We start from the raw sequence: 25,658 nt of genomic DNA on the forward strand, positions 1-25,658 counted from the left end.
CTTCATAGAGTTCTGGCTCTACCCTGATGGAGTAAGGGCTGGGATCACTAGAAACTCAAGAAATGTCCGACCCCAATGTGCCCCCCTCCCTCCCAATAAAAGGTTAATAAATAAGTTCATAGTTATATGTACCCAAAATAGTGCCGCTGAAAAATACAGCTTGTCCTGCCAACACAAGCCAGGCCCACACAAAATAGGGACATCAGGTTCTGAAATAAAATAATGAAAAAATAATAAAAACATTCCTCAAAGTTTCCACACAGATGTCCTGGACATTACACTGTATACGGGGCTTGTAGTTGCAGAGAGCAGCTGGTGTCAGCAGACTACGGGGAGGGGCGCGGCAGCAAGCAGTGAGCCGACAGCCCTGCATTGTGCCACAACCTACAGCAGACCTCCGGCCGCTAGAGGGCGCGATGCTGACTGCTGCCGGCTGCTCCCCATTGTCTGTGTTGTGGTGCAGAAGAGGAGGAGGCCTGTGGCTGCCATAGAAGGGGCTGCGGGGAGGACCCAGCTGTCCACTAGAAGGCACACACAGGCCGGTGTATAGCGCTCAGTCGGAGCCGGTAAGACGGAGGCCGCGGGGTGTAGTCACGGCCGTACATGGGGGATGAGAGACTGGCGGGAGGGAGGACACGAGATCGCGGGGGCAGCGATGAATGGGCTGAGGAGGTGTGCCCGCTGGGGTGTCATACAATATACATGCCCAGCTGTGGGCAAGAGGTGGTGGGGGTAGGTCATGGAGGCTGGCACATACATGTTACATAATAGTAGGTGGGGTGTAATGCTGTAAGGTGACACATACATGTTACATGCTAAGAGGTGGGTGTGTTGGTATGTTAAATGACATGAGCACTGAGGATGGCATATACATGTTACATGTGATCAGGTACCGAGGGTGGCACATACATGTTACATAATAGGAGGTGGGTGTAGAGGTATGTTACATAACATGGGCACTGAGAGTGCTGCATACATGTGTTAGAATCATATCTTCTATCTCGTATTTGTCATCCATCTTTCTCTAGCAAAGATATGTAGTCTTGTCTCAAAAGTAATTAACATGGAGATGCTATGGGCTACCAGGAAATGGAATGCTAATGAATCCTTATCTAGCTGATTGACTTCAGAGTTGCACCTTTGTGTCAAGAGTGTGTAACACAGGAGGTTCTATAGAAACACTGGAAGTTAGATCCAAGAAGTGACACAAAGGTCTTTGATGTGTAATTATCTTCTGAGCCTTGAGATACAGTGACTGTAGGGGGGTAGTTTCCTGTTGAAGGGTAATTAGTCAGCACTCCACATCCAAGTACTAAAATGTTGTAAGTCGAACCTGCATTTGTCTGTATAAATACTGCCTCTTCTGTAACAATAAATCAGAACTCACTTGATACACTATCAGTTGCGTGTGTGTGTGCGTGTGGCTTCTCCAGGCCCAATGAGTGGTAGCCCATCTAGGCCTGTTAATTAATTATTAATTTGGAACTCTGCAACATACTCTTACGAGGACAATTTAATGTCCCCAACAAATGTTACATTATAAGAGGTGGGTGTAAGAGCACATACATGTGAGTGGGCATTGAGGGTGGCACATACATTTTACATGCCTGGAGATGGCTGTATTGGTATGTTATGTGAGCATTGAAGGTGGCACATACATGTTCTATATTAGAGATGTATGTGGTGGTACATGATGTGGGCATTGCTGATGCCATGTTATAGTGGTACATGCCACCTCATTTTATGTCATATATTTGCCACACACCGTGCCCTATTTTAGCTAAAAGAATGCCCCATCATTGCCTGTCTCCTGTAACATGGCACCCCTCCTTTATGTTTTGGCATGCATATTGAGAGTGGTGTGTAAGATATAATATATATATATATATATATATATATATATGTGTGTTTATGGCCGCCAGCTGATGACTGGCATGTAATAGTAGCTGGCCATGTATAATTCATAGCTGTAGTGTAAATCCCTGCTGTCATACTACAGTAGAGGTAGGTGGTTATGGCTGACCTACATAGCGGTGGAGACCTCAGCATGTAGGTGACATCTGGAGAGAGTCTGTGTTGGTAACTTGTGGTCCCAGTTGGCTGGTAAGATATTGGGGTGTTACTGCCCCCTCACATACAGTCAGACCATGCTCATATCTCAGCCTGCAGTATTAATCTGATCTTAGGGTGTGTTTATCTCTAAAGAACAGAGGAGGCGCTAGCTACTTCCTTTCTTCCTGATTGCCACACTGATCTACTCTACCCAGCCTTAATCTATCCCCCCACCCAAAAAGAAAATCTAGAACATATGAACTAAAGGCATTGTATCACATTTTACTGTGAAACTGACAGCCAGAAAGAGACCAGGTGACAGAATAATGGCCCTGTCAGAGCCAAAATGGCCGACAGTAGTCACATTCAGAAGATATGCAATGAAACAGATCCTCACTCCTACTTACGGCAGGGACCCAGGAAGCTGAGATATGGGTTGTTTAGTATCCTCACAGCACCAGTGTGTAGGGAAAGTGCAGTGGCACTATTCAGGTGCGGTGGGCCCTTTACGGGAAGGGTCTCTGGGACCCCTACTGATCATAAAGCGACAGTATATTCTAGCAGTATAAGATGCATTACACCTTTAAGGGAATATTGCTGTTATAAGGAGTGATGGTGTATTACTAGAGTACACCACATCTTTATGGGCGGGGGTCCGACCCCAATAGGAGTGAAGGTTACAATGACATCTCTGCCATTCCAGGTACTTAGCTGTAAGATGTTTAACCAGCAGCAGCAGCAGTTCCACCAGCTCATCCAGCTCCAGCATCTCCTGCAGCAGCATCAGCAAACTGTGCAGCAGCCCACACACCATCCGGCGCAGCACCCGCTCCCTGCCCAGCATGCAGCACCCAGGTGAGACTAGCCTGCGCCCCACCATCTGTCACTGTGTTAATACCGCTCCATACTAATACAGTCTTCCATCACAGGCCAATGCCCAACCCGGTCCAGCACCAGCAACCACAGCAGATGTTAAACCTGCGAACAGCCAACCCTGCCCGGCTTCTTAATACCCACCCTATGTTACAGCGTGCTCTACTGATGCAGCAAATGCAGGGTAAGTGCATGGATTCTTTATGGAGATCTTTAAAGGGAACCTGTCGGGGTGTTCCATAATATTTTGCCCCCATCATTTGCAGGATGAGTTACTTAGCTTTCTATTAGTGCCTGTCAGCCATGTTGGGGGGCTATAGCCTAGTCACGCTGTACGCTTGATAGCCACACCTCCCGAGAGTGACTGACATCATCTCGCTCACAGTCCCCTCACTCCCTGATGTCATGAAGGAGATGTCAGCCACTCCCAGGAGGTGTGACTAGGCTGACACTTTCCCGCCCACTCTGACTACTTAAGATAATTTGCACTGTAAGTGACAGTCTGATTCACCCCAAGTGTGAGAAGGAGCGTTATCGCAAGTCCTTCCTTCCAACCGCGATCAGGCTACATGATCTACATCAGTCCAAGCGAAGATCACTCCGTACAGAAAACTAACGATTATGATTATGAAGTCTTTCTTCTTCTGTTCCTTAGCTGCTATGGACTCCTAGTATATCTTCTTGTTAGGGACATCAAGGGGTCCTCATAATAGAGTATGTTGCAGAGCTCCAAATTAAATAACAGGCCTGGATGGACTACAGCCATCCTTTAGCCTGGAGAAGCCACACACACACACACAGCTGATAGTGTATCAAGTGAGTTCTGATTTTAATGGTGCAAAAAGGTAGTTTAAATACAATACAGACAAAAGCAGGTTCGACTATTCTAATAACATGATTGGTTCTAGAGTTATAACATAAGGTGTGGCACATGACTATTCGATACGGCCTAATGTAATCTGCATCTCATTATTACTTTCCAAACTGGGATGACCTTTCTCATGAAATAAAGAAGAATTTAAAATATTTATGTGTAAACCAACATCTTACACTAATCCTAGATGTATATATCACAGCAAGAGAGATAATGATCACATGCTGTCTGACCACTCCGGTCTTGGGCTGACGATCAACAGGTTATAGAACCTGTTTCTACACACCTTCAAAGATGAGACCCTTACCACAAACAGATAAGGATTTATAACCCATCCATCAACATTCCACTTATCCCCTAAAGGGTTCTCTTAGACTCTAAACAGACTTTCTTATAAAGTTTATATAAGAAAAAGGTTACAAGATGGCTGACAGAATACAAGATGGAGGATGTGATCCTAACATTCTCTTCTCAGCATATGTGTGTCTACGTCTGTAATATATTACTGTGTATTATCCTGTATCTGTATTACTATGCTGCTGTAAAGCATGCTGTTATAACTCCGCTATTGAAAAAAACCCTCCCTGGACCCATCCTGTGCTGCTAACTATCGACCCGTCTCTAACCTCCCCTTCATCTCTAAACTTTTGGAATGCCTGGTCTATTCTCGTTTAATCTGCTATCTCTCTGCTAACTCTCTGCTTGACCCCTTACAATCTGGTTTCCGCGCTCTGCACTCTACCGAAACGGCTCTCACAAAAGTCTCGAATGATCTCCTGACGGCTAAATCCAATGGTGACTTCTCTCTTCTTATTCTTCTGGACCTCTCTTCAACTTTTGACAATGTTGACCATCAACTCCTCCTCACTATGCTCCGCTCAGTTGGCCTCAATGACACTGCGCTCTCCTGGTTCTCCTCTTATCTCTCAGACCGCACTTTCAGTGTATCATTCGCATGCTCTGTTTCCTCCCCTCTTTCCCTTGCTGTTGGGGTTCCTCAGGGCTCGGTCCTCGGCCCCCTGCTCTTTTCTCTCTACACAGCCCCCATTGGACAAACCATTGCAAGATTTGGCTTCAGGTACCATCTCTATGCTGATGACACCCAATTATACACATCTTCCCGTGACATCACCCCTGCACTCATACAGAACACCAGTGACTGTCTCTCTGCTGTCTCTAATATCATGTCCTCTCTCTATCTGAAACTAAATCTCTCTAAGACTGAACTACTACTGTTTCCACCATCTAATAGATCTGTCCCTGATATATCCATTGCAGTCTCAGGCCTTACTATAACTCCTAGGCAGTATGCCCGCTGCCTCGGGGTCATGTTTGACACAGACCTTTCCTTCACCCCTCATATTGAATCACTCGCACGTTCATGTCACCTCCACCTCAAAAACATCTCCAGAATACGCCCTTTCCTCACCAGAGATACACTAAAGACACTTATTGTCTCTCTGATTTATTCTCGCCTTGACTACTGTAACTCCTTTCTAATCGGTCTTCCCCTCGCTAAACTCTCCCCTCTACAATCTATTCTGAATGCAGCGGCCAGGCTCATCTATCAGGCTAGACGCTGCAGCGAGGCCTCTGGTCTGTGCCAGTCGCTACATTGGCTGCCTATTCAATATAGAATAAAATATAAAGTTATCACCCTCATCCACAAGGCTCTCCATAATGCTGCACCTCCCTACATTTCCTCTCTCATCTCTGTCTACCGCCCAACCCGTACTCTCCACTCACTCAATGACCTAACACTTACCTCCTCTATTATCAGAACCTCCCACGCTCGTATACAAGACTTCTCCCGAGTTGCACCACTTCTCTGGAATGCTCTACCCCGGACAATCACATTAACTCCCAATTTCTACAGCTTTAAGCGCAAACTAAAGACACATCTCTTCAGACAGGCCTATCACAATTCCTAATGTAAACCCTTCCATACTACAATTAGAATCCCTAAATTTGAACCCTCCTCTGTCCCCGCTCCCACACTACCCCACTTGATATGGTGCCTTTTCAGCCTAACTTATCTGTTCAAGCTCCATCCACATGTTAAAGGTCACCACTAGTGACTGCTCATACAGTATTATTTGTGTAATGACAGTCACCTCTATTACAGAATTGTCTGAATACTGTATAAGCAATGCCGCCCCTGCTACCTCTTGTGTCACCCCCTCTACCTCATAGATTGTAAGCTCTTGCGAGCAGGGCCCTCAGTCCCATTGTGTGAAATGAAGTTCTTTGTTATGTATCTGTCTGTATCTGAACCCTACAAATTGTACAGTGCTGCGGAATATGTTGGCGCTATATAAATAAAATGTATTATTATATATTATTATTACATGCTGAAATTTCCCCACTGTGGGACTATCAAAGGATTATCTTATCTTATATGACTATTTATGCTTTCAAACATTAATAATAGAAAGGTAAGTACTTTATCCTGCACATGATGGAGCCAGATTTTGTTGGGGAAAAAAGCCCTGACAAGTTCCCTATAAGAATACTACTTGAATACTTTCTGCATTGGAATGTCTGTGGGTTTCAACTCTCATATGTCTGACTCTTGCTTCCCACATCTCTCTGTAGTGCGCTTCACCTTTGGGTTACACTCCCCGCCTCTCTCTGTAGAGCACTTCACCTTTCTCTTGTGTTCCCCGCCTCTCTCTGTAGTGCACTTCACCTTTCTCTTGTGTGCCCCGCCTCTCTCATTAGTGCACTTCACCTTTCTCTTGTGTGCCCCGCCTCTCTCTGTAGTGCACTTCATCTTTCTCTTGTGTGCCCCGCCTCTCTCTGTAGTGCACTTCACCTTTCTCTTGTGTGCCCCGCCTCTCTCATTAGTGCACTTCACCTTTCTCTTGTGTGCCCCGCCTCTCTCATTAGTGCACTTCACCTTTCTCTTGTGTGCCCCGCCTTTCTCATTAGTGCACTTCATCTTTCTCTTGTGTGCCCCGCCTCTCTCTGTAGTGCACTTCACCTTTCTCTTGTGTGCCCCGCCTCTCTCATTAGTGCACTTCACCTTTCTCTTGTGTGCCCCGCCTCTCTCTGTAGTGCACTTCATCTTTCTCTTGTGTGCCCCGCCTCTCTCTGTAGTGCACTTCACCTTTCTCTTGTGTGCCCCGCCTCTCTCATTAGTGCACTTCACCTTTCTCTTGTGTGCCCCGCCTCTCTCATTAGTGCACTTCACCTTTCTCTTGTGTGCCCCGCCTTTCTCATTAGTGCACTTCATCTTTCTCTTGTGTGCCCCGCCTCTCTCATTAGTGCACTTCATCTTTCTCTTGTGTGCCCCGCCTCTCTCTGTAGTGCACTTCATCTTTCTCTTGCGCGCTCTGCTTCTGTCTCCTCTTTTCCTTCTCTCTTTAAGGGGTTTCTTGCTTTTCAGCTAATCTGTGCTCAAATGATAGTCAGCAATGACAACAGTCTAAAGTGGAAATCTCTCTATATGCCCAAAATGGAGGTTTTTTTTTATTATGCATAGATTGCTCCAAAGTATTGGCCACTAGATGTCTTCCCCCCCCCAACTTGCTGTTCATTGCCTGTTGTCATGTCAGTCTCTATTAGAAACAACGCCAAGATGGATTTTCATGGTAACAAGCGCTGCTCTGCTTCTGTATAGCCATCACTCTTGTGAATGCATAACCTCTAATTTTATTTCCTCCTACAGTTTGCTGGCTTTGTCCTAGGCATGAAGGGCACATTGCACTGGTAGTGTGTGTGTGTGTGTGTGTGTGTGTGTGTGTGTGTGTGTGTGTGTGTGTGTGTGTGGTAAAGCCTGCAGATGTGCGACACTATAGACAGTAGTAATAGTAACTTGAGTACAGTCTCCCCCCTCCCATTATGTTGGCACATCTCTCCTGTCATAGATCCATGATCATTGTTTATATACGTGGCATCATTTTTGGGTTATTTTGGTTCTTTTTCTTCCCTTGTGTTTTCACTATCAGTGTAGACACATTTATGACGGTGACCTACATTCACGCACACAAGGAGAAAACTCATTATGGGGAATGTGTCACCTAGATCATTTTACTAATTAAATCAGATATCAGAGCATCCTCTTTCTATTGCTTCTATTTCTGGAATTCTATTTTCTGCATGTGATTAGTTGGCGAGCGTCTAAACAGCGTTTACAGTAACCATTTGGGTCATAGGCACATGTATACGGGAGCTGGCTCATTGACTTCTGTGGGAGACTGTTGTGCGCATATTCAGTGACCTATTCAGAGGGTTGGCTCTCTTCCCGCATGCATGCTCTCTCTCTCCCCCTCTCTTTTGTAATATATGCAAGACTGCTGAGAAGTGATCTCTATAGAACAGGCCACAGTTGGTAATATGAGTGCTTAGATGTGATCTCTATAGAACAGGGCATTGCTGATAATGTGATACTTGTAGAGAAGTGATCTTTATAGTGCAGGACACAGTTGATAATCTGTAGAATTCTGAGAATTAATCTCTACAGAACAGGACACTATTTAGCAGAATGTTCCAAAATTACTGTCTAAGTTATAGAGCTGTAAATTGTTGTTCCGTAGGTAACCTGCGTGGTCTCAGCATGGTGGCACCATCAATGCCTCCTTTCTTCACTGCAGCGGCAAGACACTCCATCCTGGGTATTCCTCCAATGGGTGTAACAGTGAAAGCCCCAAGCATGGCATTCCCACCCATCCCTTTTCAGCAGCCCCGTGTGTATCACAAGGTAAGGATAGTCTTAGGTCTGTGCTTTAGACCAGAGTTAGTCTGTCATAGTCAAGTCCATGCTGATTTTCTGTAAAAATTTAAATTTTGGATCTGTAACCCTAGAGAAATGTAAGAAAAAATCCTGAATTTCAGATTTTTTTGTCTTTGACATTAGTCGGATAATCTAGGTTACCTGCATTTTAAATTGTAGGATCACTACAAGAGTTCTGATGTCAAGAAGAATAGTGACCCAGGCTCATCTGTGCCAGGCAAAGACGCCAGTGATATAAACTCAGAGCGAGCAGCGTCAGAACTTCCCCCGACTGCATCAGAAGCAGACGAAAGTCTAAACTCAGAAGGTATGTTAGTCTACCCATTATTCAGGGCTCCAGACATCTGCCTTGGGGAGGACCTTGTGCATATTACATGGTAGACCTAGCTTACTGAAATCTGCAGGTTTGGCTCACCTACATCTACTATGTATACCCCTTCAGTCTGCGGGACCCCTACTGATCATACACTAATGGACGATTCTAAGACACAAAATTGTAGCAAAGTCTTCAAAAATAAAAAGCTGCTCTTCAGGGTCTTCAATAGTTATACAGGTTGGGGGCCACACGGTGGCTCAGTGGTTAGCACTGCAGCCTTGCAGCGCTGGAGTCCTGGTGTTCAAATCCCGCCAAGGGCATAAAACCATCTGCAAGGAGTTTGTATGTTCTCCCCGTGTTTGCATGGATTTCCATCCCATATTCCAAAAAAGACATACTGATAGGAAAAAATGTACATTGTGAGCTCTATGTGGGGCTCACAATCTACATTTAAAAAAAAAAAAAAAAAAAAAAGCTGCATTTCCGCAACGTGGGACCTTAACCTTAGCCCATGTGGCGGAAACACAGTTAAAAAATAAATAAATAAATAGTTATACAGGTTGGCAAAATACTGAGCACCAGTAAGTCAGCCATCATTGATCACAGCAGAGCAGTGTAACCGCCAGGTTAAAATCTTCACCGTGCAATGCCAATCATCGCCTCAATATATCTCAACAACCGATATGTACAATGTATTTTCTTTTCTGTTTTGCTATTTTTACCACATTTTGTGAAATGACATGTTATATTTTGCATGTGAAGCAAGTTGTATTAACCCATTTCAGTCCCTTGACATATTTTTTGATTTTTATCAGTGTCTTAACTTAAAAGCGAAGTAACACCCAAAATGCATCAGTTCTGTAAAACTGTTCCAGGATTTAGATCTAGATGGTCCCATGGATCTAATATTGGCCAGTCATCAATATCAGATCCGTAGGGGAGTGATACATGACACTCCAGCTGATCAGCAGATAGTAGTAGCCAGAGGCCGAACTTGAAGCTCCTAGGTCTCAATGCAAAATATGTAACTGAAACCCACGTACCATGTGCTATCAATAATTGTGGGGTCTTGCGTTGTAGAGAAGCCTTTGGGCCCCCTGAGGCTCCAGTGCCCAGTAGCAATTGCTACCTCTGCACCCCCTATAACTATGTCCCTGGTAGTATCCCTGTAACACAGTGCACAGAAGCGATATACACTGCTCCATGTATTTTGTAGCGGTCGCACCTGGTTAATAACTTGATAGTAGCCGGAACTCCTGCTATCCCCTTATCAGCGGGAGTGCTGGGGTGTCGGACCTCTACCTCTGTTTAAACCTTTGGCTCTCCGGCTGTTGTGAAACTACTATTCCCAGTATGCTCCATTGACTTTTATGGAGCAAGTGTGCATGTGGAATTGTAGTGCCGAAAGGTTGCTGACATGTTTAAATTCTGGGAACCGTGGTTATGATGATGTGTCTACAGCACTGTACCTAAGTATACTATAAAGGGGTCTTGTTGTATAAGGCGGTTCTGTATTTCTAGGACTTGCCGTCAACTTTTGATAAATCGGATCTGATTTTGGAATCCCCCACTGATTGTAAGAATAAAGGGGTGCAATGCCAATTTAGCTCTGGGACCCCTTCAGTTTTTCCATGAACTTCAATGCCTTGGCTGATTGCTGCGCAGGTAATTGTGACCATGATGCAGTTTCCTGAAGAGCCTGGTAGAAGAGGGACTAGCGCTAAACCAGGACTTCATTCTCTGGATCAGTGGCAGTCCCAGAGATTGGACCCCACCTATATTTAAAGGGATTATGCAGGGAAATAGAATTATTATCAGTGCATTCCATATTCTGGATAAGCTTACTGATATAGATAGTCCCTCATCACCCCTATTCTTAGGCAGAGTGCAGTGTGGGATGGGAAATCTCTGTTCTTTGGCTCTGATGATGATGTTGCAACTCTGTCTTGTGACCGACCCTGCTCTACCCTATGAATGAACAGCAGGAGTAGAGCAGAGTCAGTCATATGATCGAGAGTTGGGGAGGCAGAAGGACTAGACGTCTGGCCCCCACTGCCACAGGGATGTCCTGACGAGCTTTTTATTTTCCTGCATATCACCTTTAAAAGGTATATGTACCCTAGCTAAATGTCAGTGACAGATCCTTAGACCCCCTTTACATTCTAGCTGTTGGCAGTAGAGATGTGATGCTTTGGAGCGGAGGTGTTACTGGTCTTTTAAGCTGAGCACCCATGACTGTGTACATTATTTCCTCTTCTGTGTCTCTATCGGTGGCTAATTTTCTCCCTTCGGCTCTTGTTCCCTGTCTGCTTTCACATACTTGTCATTGCAGACACCGAAAATCTAACTGAATGCAGCATTACCGACCCCCTTGAACCTTCAGCCAAGAGAGCAAGGAGGTAACGCTATACAAAAGCTGACAAAGCTGCACTAACACCCCCTCCTCATCATTGCCTCATGCTCCTCTATGTGCTGTCTGTATTTTTTGATGTATGTGTGCATGCCTATTCTGTTCCTCTGTCCTTAGTGGGTCATATACTCTAGATCTCACCCCATAAACATTGCCCTCTTTGGCTAAGTGTGCATGTTTATTTCTTTAGGGGTCAGTGACTCCAGACACTTCTGATTGTAGTCATCAATCTCAATGGGCACTGACTGCTACACTTTCTCTTATAACAAACAACACTTAGCATAAAACATAACTTTTAATGTCAAATATGGTCAGCCAAAATCTTTCAACGGTATAGCTAGGGCTAAAATTAGAATACATAACTCAATAAGAAAAGTAGGGAACACTATAGAGATATAGCTTTTTTGCAATGTTCCTAGATACTGCAGGGTAGTTCAGCTTAGGGGAGTGATAATCACAACTTAACAGGTGACGGTTAGCACTAAATAGGTGCCTAGATGATGATAATCTCACTGATGACCAGTCATGAGGGTTAATGTGGAGACTTTGTTTTGGGTTATCTTTGGTGAATCTGGTTTAGACCCTATTCACATTGATAGTAGGAACCTGAACCGCATTGGCCAGGGATATATTCATCTCTAACCAGCTACAAGTGTTAGTGTGAACACCCTAGTTATATTTGGTCATCTTAGAGGTGTTCGTGTTGAACATTGTTCACACATTTATCAGAAGTTAGAACCATACATGACTACTAGGTACCTAGCTTGATTGATTGAGTTTTTCAAAGCATCATTATAAGCACTATTCACACTGGCAGTGGGGGGGCTGCGTTTTTCCTGTAGGATCGGTCACTGCAGGATAGGGACTGTGATCAGGATGTAAGATCACAATGTAGGTGTCGAACGGCTTAATGATAGATCGATAACCTCCTCCAGTCCTAAATGTGGTATCGCATCTTGGAGATATAAACTATGTCTCTGATATGTTATTAGGGTCTAAATGATCCAATGATGCGAGACTAAAATCAGATATTGTAAGCCCGATGCCCACTTGATGTCACCAGTAATAGGACTTACTGTAGCCCCAGTCCGATACTCTGCCTGCATAAATATGAGAAATCACGTACGTTCTGGTTTCCTCCTGTCATAGTATAATATAAGTGCTGGATAACAGCGCCGCGGGAGTATGTACACGCCCACGGAAGGGGAGTTTCCCCTGTTTGGACACTCTGCAAGCTCATTGGTGGAGGTCCGCATGACGCATGGTGGGCGTGCCCGTGAGAGTGCTAGGGCTCTATTTAAACCCCAGCATGAGAGCGGTCAGCGTCTGACACTGAGTACTGGCTCCCACCATCGGGGAACCGGGAAATGCGGTTTTTACCGCAACATCTTCTTTATTATTTTTCCTTATCCTCTCCTGATGAGAATATGTAATCGAAACGCGTAGAGAGATTAATTATTTACAGCATATCTAGTGTGAACCCTATAGAATGGCATATTTATCAAATGGACAGGGACACTAGTTATATGTTTAGGTGTCAGGTTAACTTTGCTATTGAGTGGACGCTTTAGGGCAGTGTGAACAGCATCAAAACAGTAGGGGGGAAGAAGGTATTTACTCTATACAACATTGTTATCAGCTACAGTATCAGTGAGATTATCATCATCTAGGCACCTATTTAGTGCTAACCGTCACCTGTTAAGTTGTGATTATCACTCCCCTAAGCTGAACTACCCTGCAGTATCTAGGAACATTGCAAAAAAGCTATATCTCTATAGTGTTCCCTACTTTTCTTATTGAGTTATGTATTCTAATTTTAGCCCTAGCTATACCGTTGAAAGATTTTAGCTGACCATATTTGACATTAAAAGTTATGTTTTATGCTAAGTGTTGTTTGTTACTTCTGATTGTAGGTTGTTTCTGGTATTGCAGCTCGGCCTCATTGAAGTGATGAGGACTGAGCAATATCATACACAACCTGTAGTCAGATGTGGCGCTGTTTATACATGGAAGCAGCCATGTTTCTTTTATCCTGGATATGCTGATCCTTGCTTCCTCCCATAACAGACGACAGCAGACTATGGGGGCAGTATGACTGTCCCTGACCGTCATCTAATACGTATGACCAGCTTAACACTCCATGCCCTCTCATGTTTTACTCCACTTGTCTGTCTATTATGTGTTCCCCAGATAACTCATAACCTCATGTACATTGTCTGTCTTGGATAATATCAGTTGTATACTACATGTAGGAAATCTATACTGCAGTCCAGGAGTTCTAAGCATTTCATGTGCTTCCCTACAGTGCCTCTAGATGGCACCGTAATACAAATATAGAATACAAGGTACATGGAGGCACACTAGCATCTCATGGACAATGGGGGGTTGTGCAAAGTCATAAGATGTGTCCATGAGACCTAAGTTTAGTAAAGTAATCCAGAGCTGATGGTACATACAGGATATTGGAGGCAGAGCCCGCATCTACTGAGTATAAGTCAAGTGTTAAGGCTTCTGTAAGGCCTGGTAGCCGCTGTTCAGAACAATGGCGGTCTATCATGTATACATAATTGTATGATTCTGCTATTATACAATCAATGGTTGTGCGTCTGTCTCCGATCAATGTGTGTCTGTTCTCCTTACAGCTCAGAGACTGGTACAGATGAGAGCGGCTTCACTGCAGAAGGTAACCACTATTCACATGATCCCTGTGTCATGGCAGTATTTACACTGCGATGCTTATTCCCCTATATGTTGGATTCTAGTGATTGTCCAGGACTTATATATTGATGACCTGTCCTTGGGATACGTCATCGTTATGTGATTGGTGGCGTCATGTAATTGGTGACATGGTACAGTAGCAGCTCAGTCCCATTCAAGTGACTTATCTCAGTTGACAACAAAAGGATCATTCTTGTTGATCTCCACTTTGTTTTTCTGCTGGGAAATCCCTGTACACATTAGATGGTCATCTGGTCCTGTGGAAATCTGCATGTTCAGCTGACATCAATAATAAATATTAGGTTGATGTCAACCGAATATGCAGATTGCAGATGATGGCCTTAGCGATGAAAATAAGGCTTTGTTCTTTACTGAAAGGTGTTCATTCATATTGGAACTCACTTGGAACAGATTTCAGTGGGAATGACCAATGTTCATGGGGCCACCTGACAGCGGACGATTAGACTCGTATCACAGCCATGTAAAAGACCCACCTAATGTGTCGAGGTCCATGTACGACACAGCTATGGGGTGCGGAATAGCAGAGTATTTTCGTATGGGAATCTCTTGTCTTATATGGACTCCTTATTACAGGCACAGCAGCAGAGGCAGGAGATGTTGCTGAGGAACGCAGCGTGGAGTCACAGTCTCAAGAGGTAGGCAGCCAGCAGAATCATAGCTGTATCACATATACTTCTTCCATGTTCCATGATGACAAGATGCTCTTTCCTCTTGGACAGGGTATAAGTGGAGGACGTGCATTGAAAGTCACTATCCAGGTTCACAGGGAGAGTCGCACTACAGCTCTGCAGCCAGCGTGTGCTGAAAAGAGCCATCCATCTGGCAGCTCAACGCCCAGCAGCCCCAGGTTCTGCTGCTATATCTGCAAAACCAGTTACCATAACCTGCAGGTACTGCTATATGCTGATAGGCTATAATATATGGATTGCTTTGACATAATTTACTTTATTTCACTAATGTTCTACAATGTTACCACTTATATACAGAATTTCCAGTCTCACCTGGTGACTTCTCAACATCACCAAAAGATTCAAGAGATCCAGCATCTCAGTAATGCTTGCCTGGTCACCCTTCTTCCCACCGCTAAAGACAGTCCAGGTGTTATGGGGAGCAGAGATAGGTAAGTGCTTCACCTACCGACTGGATGAAAACCCTCCCAATCACTTGATTGGGGGTCCTGAGCCCTCATTATGGGGGAGTTTAAGTAAAGCGTTGATCAAGCATGTGTTCTGCCATTCCCTTCAAACTCTATGGGACGGATGGAGTTATTCAGGCGCTGTACTTGGCTCCTTCAGTCTCATAGACTTTGAATGGTGCAGCAGTGAACATGCCTGACCACTACGCCATATAAACTCCTTCAGAACTGGGGCATGAGATCACTGTTCAGGTGATTGGTGAGGCACCCACCATCTATGCCATGGATAGGTATTGTTTGTAGGATAACCCTGTTTAATGCTAAAGACATATCCCTTGGTTTTAAAGATCCAAGTGATGACCAATGTGGCCTGATTTAAGGGGTTATGTTGGTCAGGATGGGAATTGCAAGTACTGACTACCAGGCAGGCCTCATGGAAGCTGCAAAGCAACACTATTTCCATAACTGTAGTAGTCAAGAATGGAAAGAGCATAGCACAATTGTGTCTTCATAAACCAAATTTATGTAAATTGCTGCTTAAATGGGTATACACACACATATATATAATATACCGTATATACTCGAGTATAAGCTGACCCGACTATAAGTTGAGACCCCTAATTTTACCACAAAGAACTCGGAAAACGTATTGACTCGAGTATAAGCCGGGGGGGGGGGGGGGGAGGGAGGGAATCCACCATTGCAGATATAAAAAGTCTGGTCATGTGCATTGCAGCTTAGTAACTCCATGGGGATCATAGTAATAGCTGTTGACCCCATCATGTCCCTCACATTAACCCCCTGTGTTCCTCACATAAGAGTTACTGATGTGTGAGACATATGGAGGTAATAATGAGGTATCTTCATAATTAAGGTCCTTCATTAGTACCCTCATTTGTCTCACATATTAGTAGCCCATTTATGGGGCACACAGGGGTTAATATGAGGGACATGATGGTGTTAACTGTTATTAATGTGAGGCACATGGAGTTACTGAAACTAAATTAATAACCCCAAATGCCTGACATTAATAGGCAGAGTAACTAAAGGAAGGTCCCTGTGTGTGTCACGTTACTGCAGCTTCCTCTCCTCCATACATCAGACATCTTCCATAAGACACAATGAATCCTGGCCACTCAACCTAGTGGGCTAAAGCACCTCTGATGTCGTCATGACCATGTGATCGGTCTCTGGTGTGGGCGGAGCTACTAGGCTTTAGACTCAACCTTATCTGCAGATGTTACATACCAGTGGCTACAGGACCTTTGATGACATCACAGTCACGTGACCTCATGACAAGCCAATCACAGCCGTAGCACTAAAGGACCTCCCCCTCCCGGGTCCTTCCAGGTTTTTCTGCTCTATGGACTCTGACTCGTGTATAAACCGAGGAGAGCTTTTTCAGGTTATACTCGAGTATATACGGTTAGCAGTCCTGCTATCTTCTGCATTTGTTTAAATGGTTCAGCTTCCTGCTATCTAACTTCCACACAAGCTACCTCTCACCTCACTCCTCCCTCCTCCTTCCCTCCCTGTCTCTCTAGCTATCCTGACCCCATTATATACTTGCCTCCGTTCCAGTCTTCCTCCTGTGGGATGGCTCCTCCTTTACTGATTCTGCAGGCATGCATTCTTCTTCCTGTGCTGCTCACTGCTCTGCAGTGACAATCCACTTCTACTGCGCATGCGTGGGAGCTGTGCAGTAGAGGTGGATTATCGGCAGCAGTACGCAGAGCAGCGTTGGGGCAAGCACCTGCAGTCCGAAAAGAGGGAGGATCCATCCCGCAGTAAGAGGTCTGGATGGTAAGTATGATAGAGTGGATGGGGCAACAGTAGTAGTGACGATCCATTTCTGGAAACGAGGAAACAGATAGTCACCGGATAACCAGCAAATGTCCCTGGAGCGGTCACATGACTGCCCCAGCGATATGGGTAAATATACAATTTTAAATAGTTATGGTATTTAGAAAGTAGGAGGGGTGAGGGGGTTTAGATTAGAGTATGGATTTCCATTTATCCCTGACAGCCCCTTTAATGTGATTCAGTTTCCTAATCTCCCATTCACTTCTTCTTGACTGTTTCCATGAGTTTCTGCACTAGTGGTCTTGAACCGCAGCCAGCTAGTCCCATCTTCGCTATGATTTATTGAGATTGGAGTAAACCTTTAAGAAAAACGTATGGACAACCCCTTTAGTAATAATTCTGTCTAATGCATTAAAAGGGATTATACTGTTTGGTAACATCGGAAATGTAAAATCCTATTTAATTTTGCAGCAAGAAGAAGCAGATGAGGTGGTGCAATGTCTGCCAGGTTCACTTCAGCTGTGATCTCATCAGACATCGTCGGACCCAGGAACACAAGGTAGGGGTTAAACCCAAGGTAGGGGTTCCATGCATCATTCAGTTTAGGGAATTGGAATTTAATGGATTAAAAGTGGCACCTTAAAGGGGTTTTCCGGGCAAAAAAAAAAATCATTTTTCAAAAATGGTCTGTTAGTGCTATTAATGGGTTAATAAATGGCACCAAATATCTTTAGTAGTGTTTTGAGTGATTTCTGTGGTTCTCTGTGAGCTCATCGCATCCTCTGCATTTGTTTACATCCGTAACTTTCTCTTCCTACAAGTGTTTCCTACAAGTTTCAGGATGCCTCACTTCTCCTCCTTCTCTCTCTGACTGACCCCCTCCCTTTCTCACACACTTCCCCCTCCCTGCTTCCTTAGCTATCCCAACCACTACACCCTCAGCAGCCATCATTAGAATCCTAGATCTCAATCATCACACCTCCTTCTCACAGTCCCTCTTTCTTTCTAAACACTCCCCCTGCCATTTCCCCTAGATAGCCTGCCCACTTCACCATCAGCAGCCATCTTTGTGCCGTCGCCAGGCACCTTGCGCATGCACAATAGCCCACAATCACTCAGGAAGTCTATTGTGCATGCCCAAGTTGAAGAATTACTGTACGCGCGTCACTGATGACACATCCGGACAGGAGGAGGCAGGAAGGAAGGTAAGTATGATGGGGAGGGATGTAGTGAGCAAAGGGGACAGAAGGTGAGGGGAGGATATAGTATGTGATCCCCGTCTCTGGAAGCGACGAGACGTGTCACAGTATAATATGAAGACGCACCTGTGGCTGTCACGTGACCGCCCCAGCGATAATGGTAAATATCAAGTTTTGCTAATAAAAGTAATCTATAAAGTAGATGGGGAGGACGGTGGGGAAGGTGTTTAGTTTGATGTTAATTTTTTTTTTTTTTTTTTTTTTAAATCCCAGACAACCCCTTTAACAAGAGGATAGTCACACTGAACAGAAGAGCTGAAACATATAGCGCCCCCTGTGTTAGGGCAGCCCTTATCATTTGCATACTATGTACTAGTGCTTTGATCCACTTTAAACAGGCTTTCTCTGCTTTCAGATGGCCAAACGCTCCTTAAGACCATTTTGCACTGTCTGCAGCCGCCACTTCAAGACTCCTCGCAAGTTTGTGGAGCACATGAAGTCTCCTGAACACAAGCAGAAGTCCCAAGAGGTAAAACCGGACAAAGGGAAGGAATGCAAAGGGTGTCTCAAATCAAATCCTTCATTACCTACTGATTTGTATAGCCAGCCAGAGATTTCATCTCTCCTGCTTGCTTATACTCTCCTTCTGGCAACTGCTCTCGGCACATACACAGATCTGCAGTAAGGCCAGAGAGCAGCACATGTGTGGGGAGCAGTTTTTATGTATGGATATGTGGGACACTAAATCGCCAGACCATAAGAACCTGTTGGTTTAGGCAACGTGTTCTGTTTTGCTGTAGAAATCCATACTTATGTAGAGTTTACTTCATGCTAGACTGTAGACTACACTAAATACATAACTCCTCATTCTCTGGATCTATCATGATCTTCAAAAGGTCAAGCTTCGTGAGAAGGAAATGTGGAGTCCAGAGGAGTCTGAAGAACTGATCACAGTGGACGCCGTGGGCTGTTTTGAGGAGGAGGATGACGACGATGATGATGATGATGAAGATGAAGAAGAAGGTGTCAGCGCTGAAGACATTTCTGATGACACAGAATCTACCTTGGTAAAAAAAAAATAAATCCAAAAACACATCTTGTGGCTAGACATATTACCTATCCTTGTGTGGAGCCATGAAAGACCAGTGGGCAGTGCCGCTGCTTTTCACTGTCACTGGCACCACACTAGGTTATCTCTATTCAGCTGCTTATGGAAAAGCTGACAGCACAAACAATGGCCGTACTTCTACCTTTTTATATACCTAACACCAAAAAATGTTCTATTGTTCTACATACTTATAAACAAAAAATATCTTTACCTCTTAGTGCCAGCCAGACCACTATAAGGCAGCACGTCCTTACTGCCAACCTTCGAGTTCATTCTTCATTGTGAGTAATTGGTCGGCAACCTGTGGAGTTTTTTCCCATTTTTTTGAAAACTACAACTCCCAGCATGCCTTGCAAGCCTGAGAGACGCAGTTTGCAGACCCCATGCAAATATTCATGTGGTCTGACTTCACAATTGCCTTAAAGGGCTGTTTCAGGACTGAACTATTGATCTTTAGGACAGGTTAACATGTGATTGGTGGGGGTTTGATACCTGGGACTCCCATTGACTTGATGGAAGAGACCACAGCATCTGGGCAAACACAGCAAACTCTTTGTTGAATACTAAGCAGTGCTGTGCATTGTATAATGGCTGTACTTGGTGTTGCAGCTCCGCACCATTCACTTGAAAGGAACTGAACTGTATCACATTAACCAAGAAGCCATAGCACTCGCGAGTTCTGCGGCCTCTTCAGACATCAGATATTGATGGCCTATTTTAATAGTTCACTCCTGGCACACCCCTTTAAACCCACGTTTACTCTCCATACTAGAACCTTTAGGCTACGTTCACACAACATTCGGTGATCACATCTGGTGCATCCTCTGATAGAGCTCCGGCGCATACCCCAAGTATAGCCATAGACCCATAGTCCCCCGATGGAGGCAGATCTTCTTTTGTTGGTCGCATCCACTATGACGTGTCACCATTGTTAGCTCTGTTATTAACCATTTCACGTTTGATGAAACACATACTTGAGTGAGCTATTTTTTGCAGGCTAAGGTAGAGGACAGTGTTGTCGATCACAATGAAGAGGAGGATGAAGAATACAATGCGGATACGGCTTATGGTAAGTACTGCCTGTATTATACATACACCTGAGTGCAGGTATCCCAGGTCTGGAGGGTCAGATCAAGCTATATCCAGGGAAGCGTTACATTATCAACATGGCTTCCTGCTCTATGCTTTCAGACAACGTCCTCCTAGTGTCTGCTTTGGTTTCCTGATGGAACTCTCCTCTCCCACTTTGGCCGTAGGAGTCGGCTCTTAGTCCTGTGCATTATTTGTTGTATGTGAAACATCCATCCATCGTATCATGTCCCTGCTCCTGTGCCCTTATCATGCTCTCTGCTCTGTTCTTTATTTTGTGTTTCCCCTTTTGATATCCATTCTGTGATTTGCCCTCCCGTTTCACAGGCCTGGATTATATGGTCCCCGTCGCGGGTTATCTCTGCAGGCTGTGTCACAAATTCTATCCTAGTGACTCTGCTGCTCGGCTCACACACTGCAAGTCCCTGGTGCATTTTCAGAACGTCCAGGTTAGACCCTTCTCCTGTTGCATGGCCTGGCTTCTGTTTTGTTTGATACGCCCATTCTCTCTTTCTGCTGTCACATGAACACCCTATCAAGTGTCCTTAGCTGCTGTTCTAGATCACTGTGTGTCGTATGTCATCACATGGCTTCTCTGATCATCTTTCCTCTTGCTTATTTCCCTCCCACCTTACAGAGCTCAACATCTGCTTCCTGAATTAATAGCTTTTGTGCAGACCAGTCAGAGCAAAATTTTTCTTGCATGGCACATAGGATCAACTGTAAGATCGGTGAAAGCGACATTGAAAGGGGTTGTGCGAATTTAAATATTGGTGACCTAACCTTAGGATAGGTCATCAATATCTGATTGCTGGGATCAAACGCAAGAACCCTCCAGATCAGCTGCTGCTTCCTCACATGCAGTAACATCACCCTCAGCCATTATGTGGCCTGTTTGCAGCTCAGCCGCATTCAAGTGAAGGGAGCTGAACAGCAATACCAAGCACAACCACCATACCACGTGCTTGGTGCAAGGCTCACCCAAATGCTGTGTTCTCTTTAAACAGCTGATCTGTGGGACTCCACGTTTAGACTCCCATCAATAGGATATTGATGACTTATCCTAGGATAGTTCATCAATAGTTAACTCTCAGACAGCCCTCATTATATGGCAGGATAAACAAGGGTTAAAAGGGTCTTTTGCACAAGATGAAAAGCATCATTGTGCTGTGAGCAGCTGATAGCTAGGCTGAAAAAAATCTTTGTAGGGAACACCTATCCCTTTGTAAACAGGGGATGTTGCAATGCCCTGCAATATGTAAACTGAACTATCATATCAAGGATGTATGTCCCTGTTTGCATCAGGCCATGTGAAAGGATGTTTAGGCTCTGTTCACATCATCGTTGTGTCTTCCAACGATGATGTGGTTATCGGCATGATGGGCACTGATTGTCTTATTGGGGGTCAACAAAGTGACCATCATTTTGTGGAATAAATAACTACTACAGTGTTACTGTATATCACAGTGGGTTAGCTGCTGGCTATTCCACCGTGGCTAACCCACTGCAAGCTCATCTTATGTTTCCTTGGACTAAGAGATTCTGTGGTTCATGCAAAGCAGTTTAGTTAAAAGCTGGGGTCCCAAACTACCTTCAGGACACTGGGTGTTTTGGCAATGCGGTTTCATGCCTGAAGCAATGTCCTAGACAATTCTAGGGCTACCTATATGGAGCAGATAGAAAATAAGCAGGAAGAGATCATGTGCACAAATCCACTGCAATATCTGCCTTGTATTTACTCAATGTGCTGCGGATTTCACCTCTATACATTGAAGGGCTGAGAATCTGCAACATGCACATTTTTCTGCATGAGGGTTACCTTTTAATAACCCGTCAACATGTATTGTACTGTAACTTTGTGCAGATTTGCGGTGCAGTCTGTGACATCTGAACTCGCCCTAAATAAACCCACTATATTGATTTCCTACTAGGGACGTTATTCCAAGTCGATCTTGGGCTCCATCTATTCTCCCCTCTGTTACCATGTTCCTAATTCATGCCCCACTTTGCTTCCAGAGATCCAAAGCGGAGAAGAAGAGCCGTGTTGTATTGCAAAGCGAAGAGTCTGTCCTGGGGGATGAGGATGGAAATGAGGGAAAGGTGGTCACTGCTGATCAGGCAGATGGAGGCTCAGTCCCTCTAAAAGATGGCAGCATTAAACCTGGCGCGAGAGGAGTCACTAACAAGTGTGCTGATCTGGAAGACCCTTTGGGAGTCTTTGATTCAGTCATCGGTACTAGCGAGGAAGACTCAAGCTTCTTGCTGGATCAAGAAATGTTGCTCAACGAAAAGGAAGACGAGGAAGAAGGAGATGAAGTTGGCCAAGAGGAAATGCCCTGTAGCGACAAAACCCCATCGACCTGCAGGCAAACCTCACTCCACAAATTCAGATAATCCTGAACCTGGAGTTGAGTCGTGTTCACATTGGTCATCACGTAAGGGCATTGATTACTGGTTAGGACTGGGATATAGAAGTTAAATAGTTAAAGGACAGCTTAACCCAAACCTTACATTTTTCTATATGATAGAATGCACTGTACGGTTCTTTTCCACCACCACTTTGGTAAGAAAAAGTCCAATTTGATAGTGTATTTTCTCCAGCAACACATCCCATTCCTCCCAGACTGGTCCCGGGACAGGTCCTATGAGGCAAAGAGCAGAAGCTTTGCATGCCAGTTAATGTCCCTTCAATTTTTGCTGTGGCATTCACTGTGTGTGAGTCTATTAGTGTGTACAGAGCAGTGTAGCGTAGCCATATTGCAAGAGTGTCTTACATGTAGACTTCTGCACTGTCCTAGACTGACCTAGAGACGCTTCCATCGAGTGTGTGCGCGACCGGGGTAGGACAAAACTCAGTTATATCAGCAATACAAGTTAGCTTAGTGATGCACTGTATGGTAATGGCCAGTTTTATATGTTTTTTACAGGAAGCAAAGATTTTGACTAGTAGAAGACCACTGTATATCAGGCAGAAGCAGGATAACAGGGAAGTATAGTTTTCTTCTAGGAGACAGTAGTGCACAGGGATTGTGACGTATTTGTAACCATATCCTCATGGCAGGAATCCTAGAAGCAGAAATCCCCAAATATAGTGTTACTGTCAGTATGGATTCCATATAGTAAGCATAAAGGGCATGTGAACTCTTACAAGCATTTTCTATTGCTATAATATATCTAAAGTTAGAATAAAACTTTGCAAATGGTCTCTAATATATAGTAAAATCACCCTACCTGTTTATACAGATCCATGCAAGCTTGTGTTGATATGGTTATAGACCATAGAGGGTTAAAGGGATCAGAATACTGATGGGCTGTCCTTTAGAATATCAGATAGGTGGGAAGGAGGTCTGACTCCTGGCACTGGCTCCAATTAGAGACTTGAAGGGGCCTTGGCACTAGTAAATGTGCTGCAGACCATCTACCTGGTATCAGCAGTACAGAGTATTGCAGCTTCATTCCATTGAAGTAAGTGGGACAGAGCTGTAGTACCACTCACCACCACTAGGTAGATGGACTGACGTAAACATCGAAGTGGCCACAGAGCCCACCCATCAGAGTTGCTGAGAATTGGACTGTCACCAACCTGATATTCATAGCCTATCCTAAGGATAGGTCATGAACATGCTTATCCTGGAATACCCCTTTAAAAACAGGATTTAAATGCAGTGACAAAGTCATGCGACCAAAAATGAGTGATTTGTCTATGACCATTAAGACACTAAATTGCAGATTGGAAATGGACAAGTCCCATGACTCAAATATAGATTTATGTTTGATCATACTTGCGACTAAACGCCCAACTGGTTTGGATTTGTTTGTGACAGCCATGTTGTGTGAGGTTACATGCCACAATGTGACCACATAGTCATTGGATGCCATGTAACATCTTCACATTGTTGTGCAGCCCTGGTCTTACACGATGACAAGATCAGACTACAGAAAGGGGTGCATTGTAGTCTGTAACCATAGAAACACATATTTCTGGATGGGAGCTGTAGATATGAAAGCGTAGGATTTTTTTTCTTTAATTAAGGAGCATTTGCAAAGTTGTTTCAGTATTTACTTCTGATACTTTGGAGCTATGGTTGTAAAAGTGCAAATTAAATAGAAGTCTACTGTTAATCCTTGGTTGGTGTTCACATGGAGCAACAGGGAAGCTCTAATGATTTACCAGCTTTACAGAGGGCATTGTCACTCATGCTTCTCTCTAATAGACAAGTACCCAGTACACCTACTGGGTCAGAGGTACCACAGTGACGCTAATATTCAGAATTTATATCACTCCAAGTCCGCACAGTTGTCCCTTAAGGTTCCTCTAGAAATCCAAGGGATTCACAATGGATTGTAGAAGAAGGTCACATGTCATTGTCCGCCATGATCTCCTCTTACTTTTATCAATCATGTAACTGTATACTAGAGTAGGATCATCTTACGCAAGCAAACACCAAAAGGACACAGAGATGGAAGCACGATCTGGATGCTCCGATCCCACTGTCATCTGATTTATTACTATTATTATATTACTACTTAGATTTCAAACAATTAAAGTGTGATGTTAACTTGTACGACTTTGTGGTGTTTGCTCCTAGCAGATCTAACTTACCGTATATAAAATCTGTCTTAAACACAGCGCCACACCAGTTCACAGGTTGCGTGTGGTATTGCACCTCATTCATTTTAATGTAGCTGAGGTGCAGTAACAGACACAACGTGTGAACAGCATGGTGTTGTTTTTGGAAGAAAGCCGTCATGAGTTTCTAACTCCTTTAAATGAATCCAATAGGCAATACTCCTAGATGTGGAGAGGAACAGGCAGGTAACATTATTATGCTGATGAGTGATTGGCGCTACTTTTGTGGTTGTAAAGTCACAAATTATGGCGTATGTCTTGTTACGTGGTTTCACTCTTCTTGCCAATTTTTAAGACTGGTTGCGACCTCTTGAGCGTGACAATAAATTTCCCATAAAATAATTACATTTTAAGTCAGGCTATATATACATGCAGAAAGTGGCACAAAAATACACCTGCTCATACCTGGCCCAAGATGCGCCCAAAATAAATAAGAGGCGAAGGTAACACTAGTCCTTATCCCTCCATGTCATATTTAGGGCTTCCATCGGTTACTCAGCAGGGAGCAGCTACAAACAGTCTCTCTGGCATATTTATGCATTATTCACATACTACTGTGGATTTGAGCACTTTTTACATTCCCCACCTGACTACAACTAACCGTGTGATGGTCACAGAAGCTGGACACTTCCTCCAAAAAAAAAAAAAGTCCCAGCTGACCTGCTCTAAACGGGGAGTAGTAATTTTGTGAAACT

At 44.2% G+C, this 25,658-nt stretch overlaps 1 protein-coding gene across 2 annotated transcripts; it reads left to right on the forward strand.

Moving 5' to 3' along the window:
• The first annotated feature begins 453 nt into the window (after positions 1-453).
• On the forward strand, positions 454-24,896 carry CIZ1 (CDKN1A interacting zinc finger protein 1). 2 transcript variants are annotated; one of them, XM_075260600.1, is made up of 16 exons: positions 454-566; positions 2,756-2,907; positions 2,982-3,109; positions 8,338-8,501; positions 8,694-8,841; positions 11,183-11,249; positions 13,903-13,943; positions 14,573-14,634; positions 14,719-14,889; positions 14,986-15,119; positions 17,409-17,496; positions 18,552-18,665; positions 19,033-19,203; positions 20,241-20,313; positions 20,661-20,782; positions 22,350-24,896. In XM_075260600.1, the coding sequence occupies exons 2-16, from the start codon at positions 2,771-2,773 to the stop codon at positions 22,725-22,727; spliced, it is 1,998 nt and encodes a 665-aa protein (XP_075116701.1). In that variant the 5' UTR covers positions 454-566; positions 2,756-2,770; the 3' UTR covers positions 22,728-24,896. The 2 variants fall into 2 exon arrangements, with proteins under 2 accessions (XP_075116701.1, XP_075116702.1); XM_075260601.1 differs by lacking the exon at positions 20,661-20,782 and having other exon boundaries at positions 22,350-22,534.
• Positions 24,897-25,658: the final 762 nt, after the last annotated feature.

Source organism: Leptodactylus fuscus, chromosome 11 (assembly GCF_031893055.1).
Source record: "Leptodactylus fuscus isolate aLepFus1 chromosome 11, aLepFus1.hap2, whole genome shotgun sequence".
Classification (NCBI taxonomy): domain Eukaryota; kingdom Metazoa; phylum Chordata; class Amphibia; order Anura; family Leptodactylidae; genus Leptodactylus; species Leptodactylus fuscus.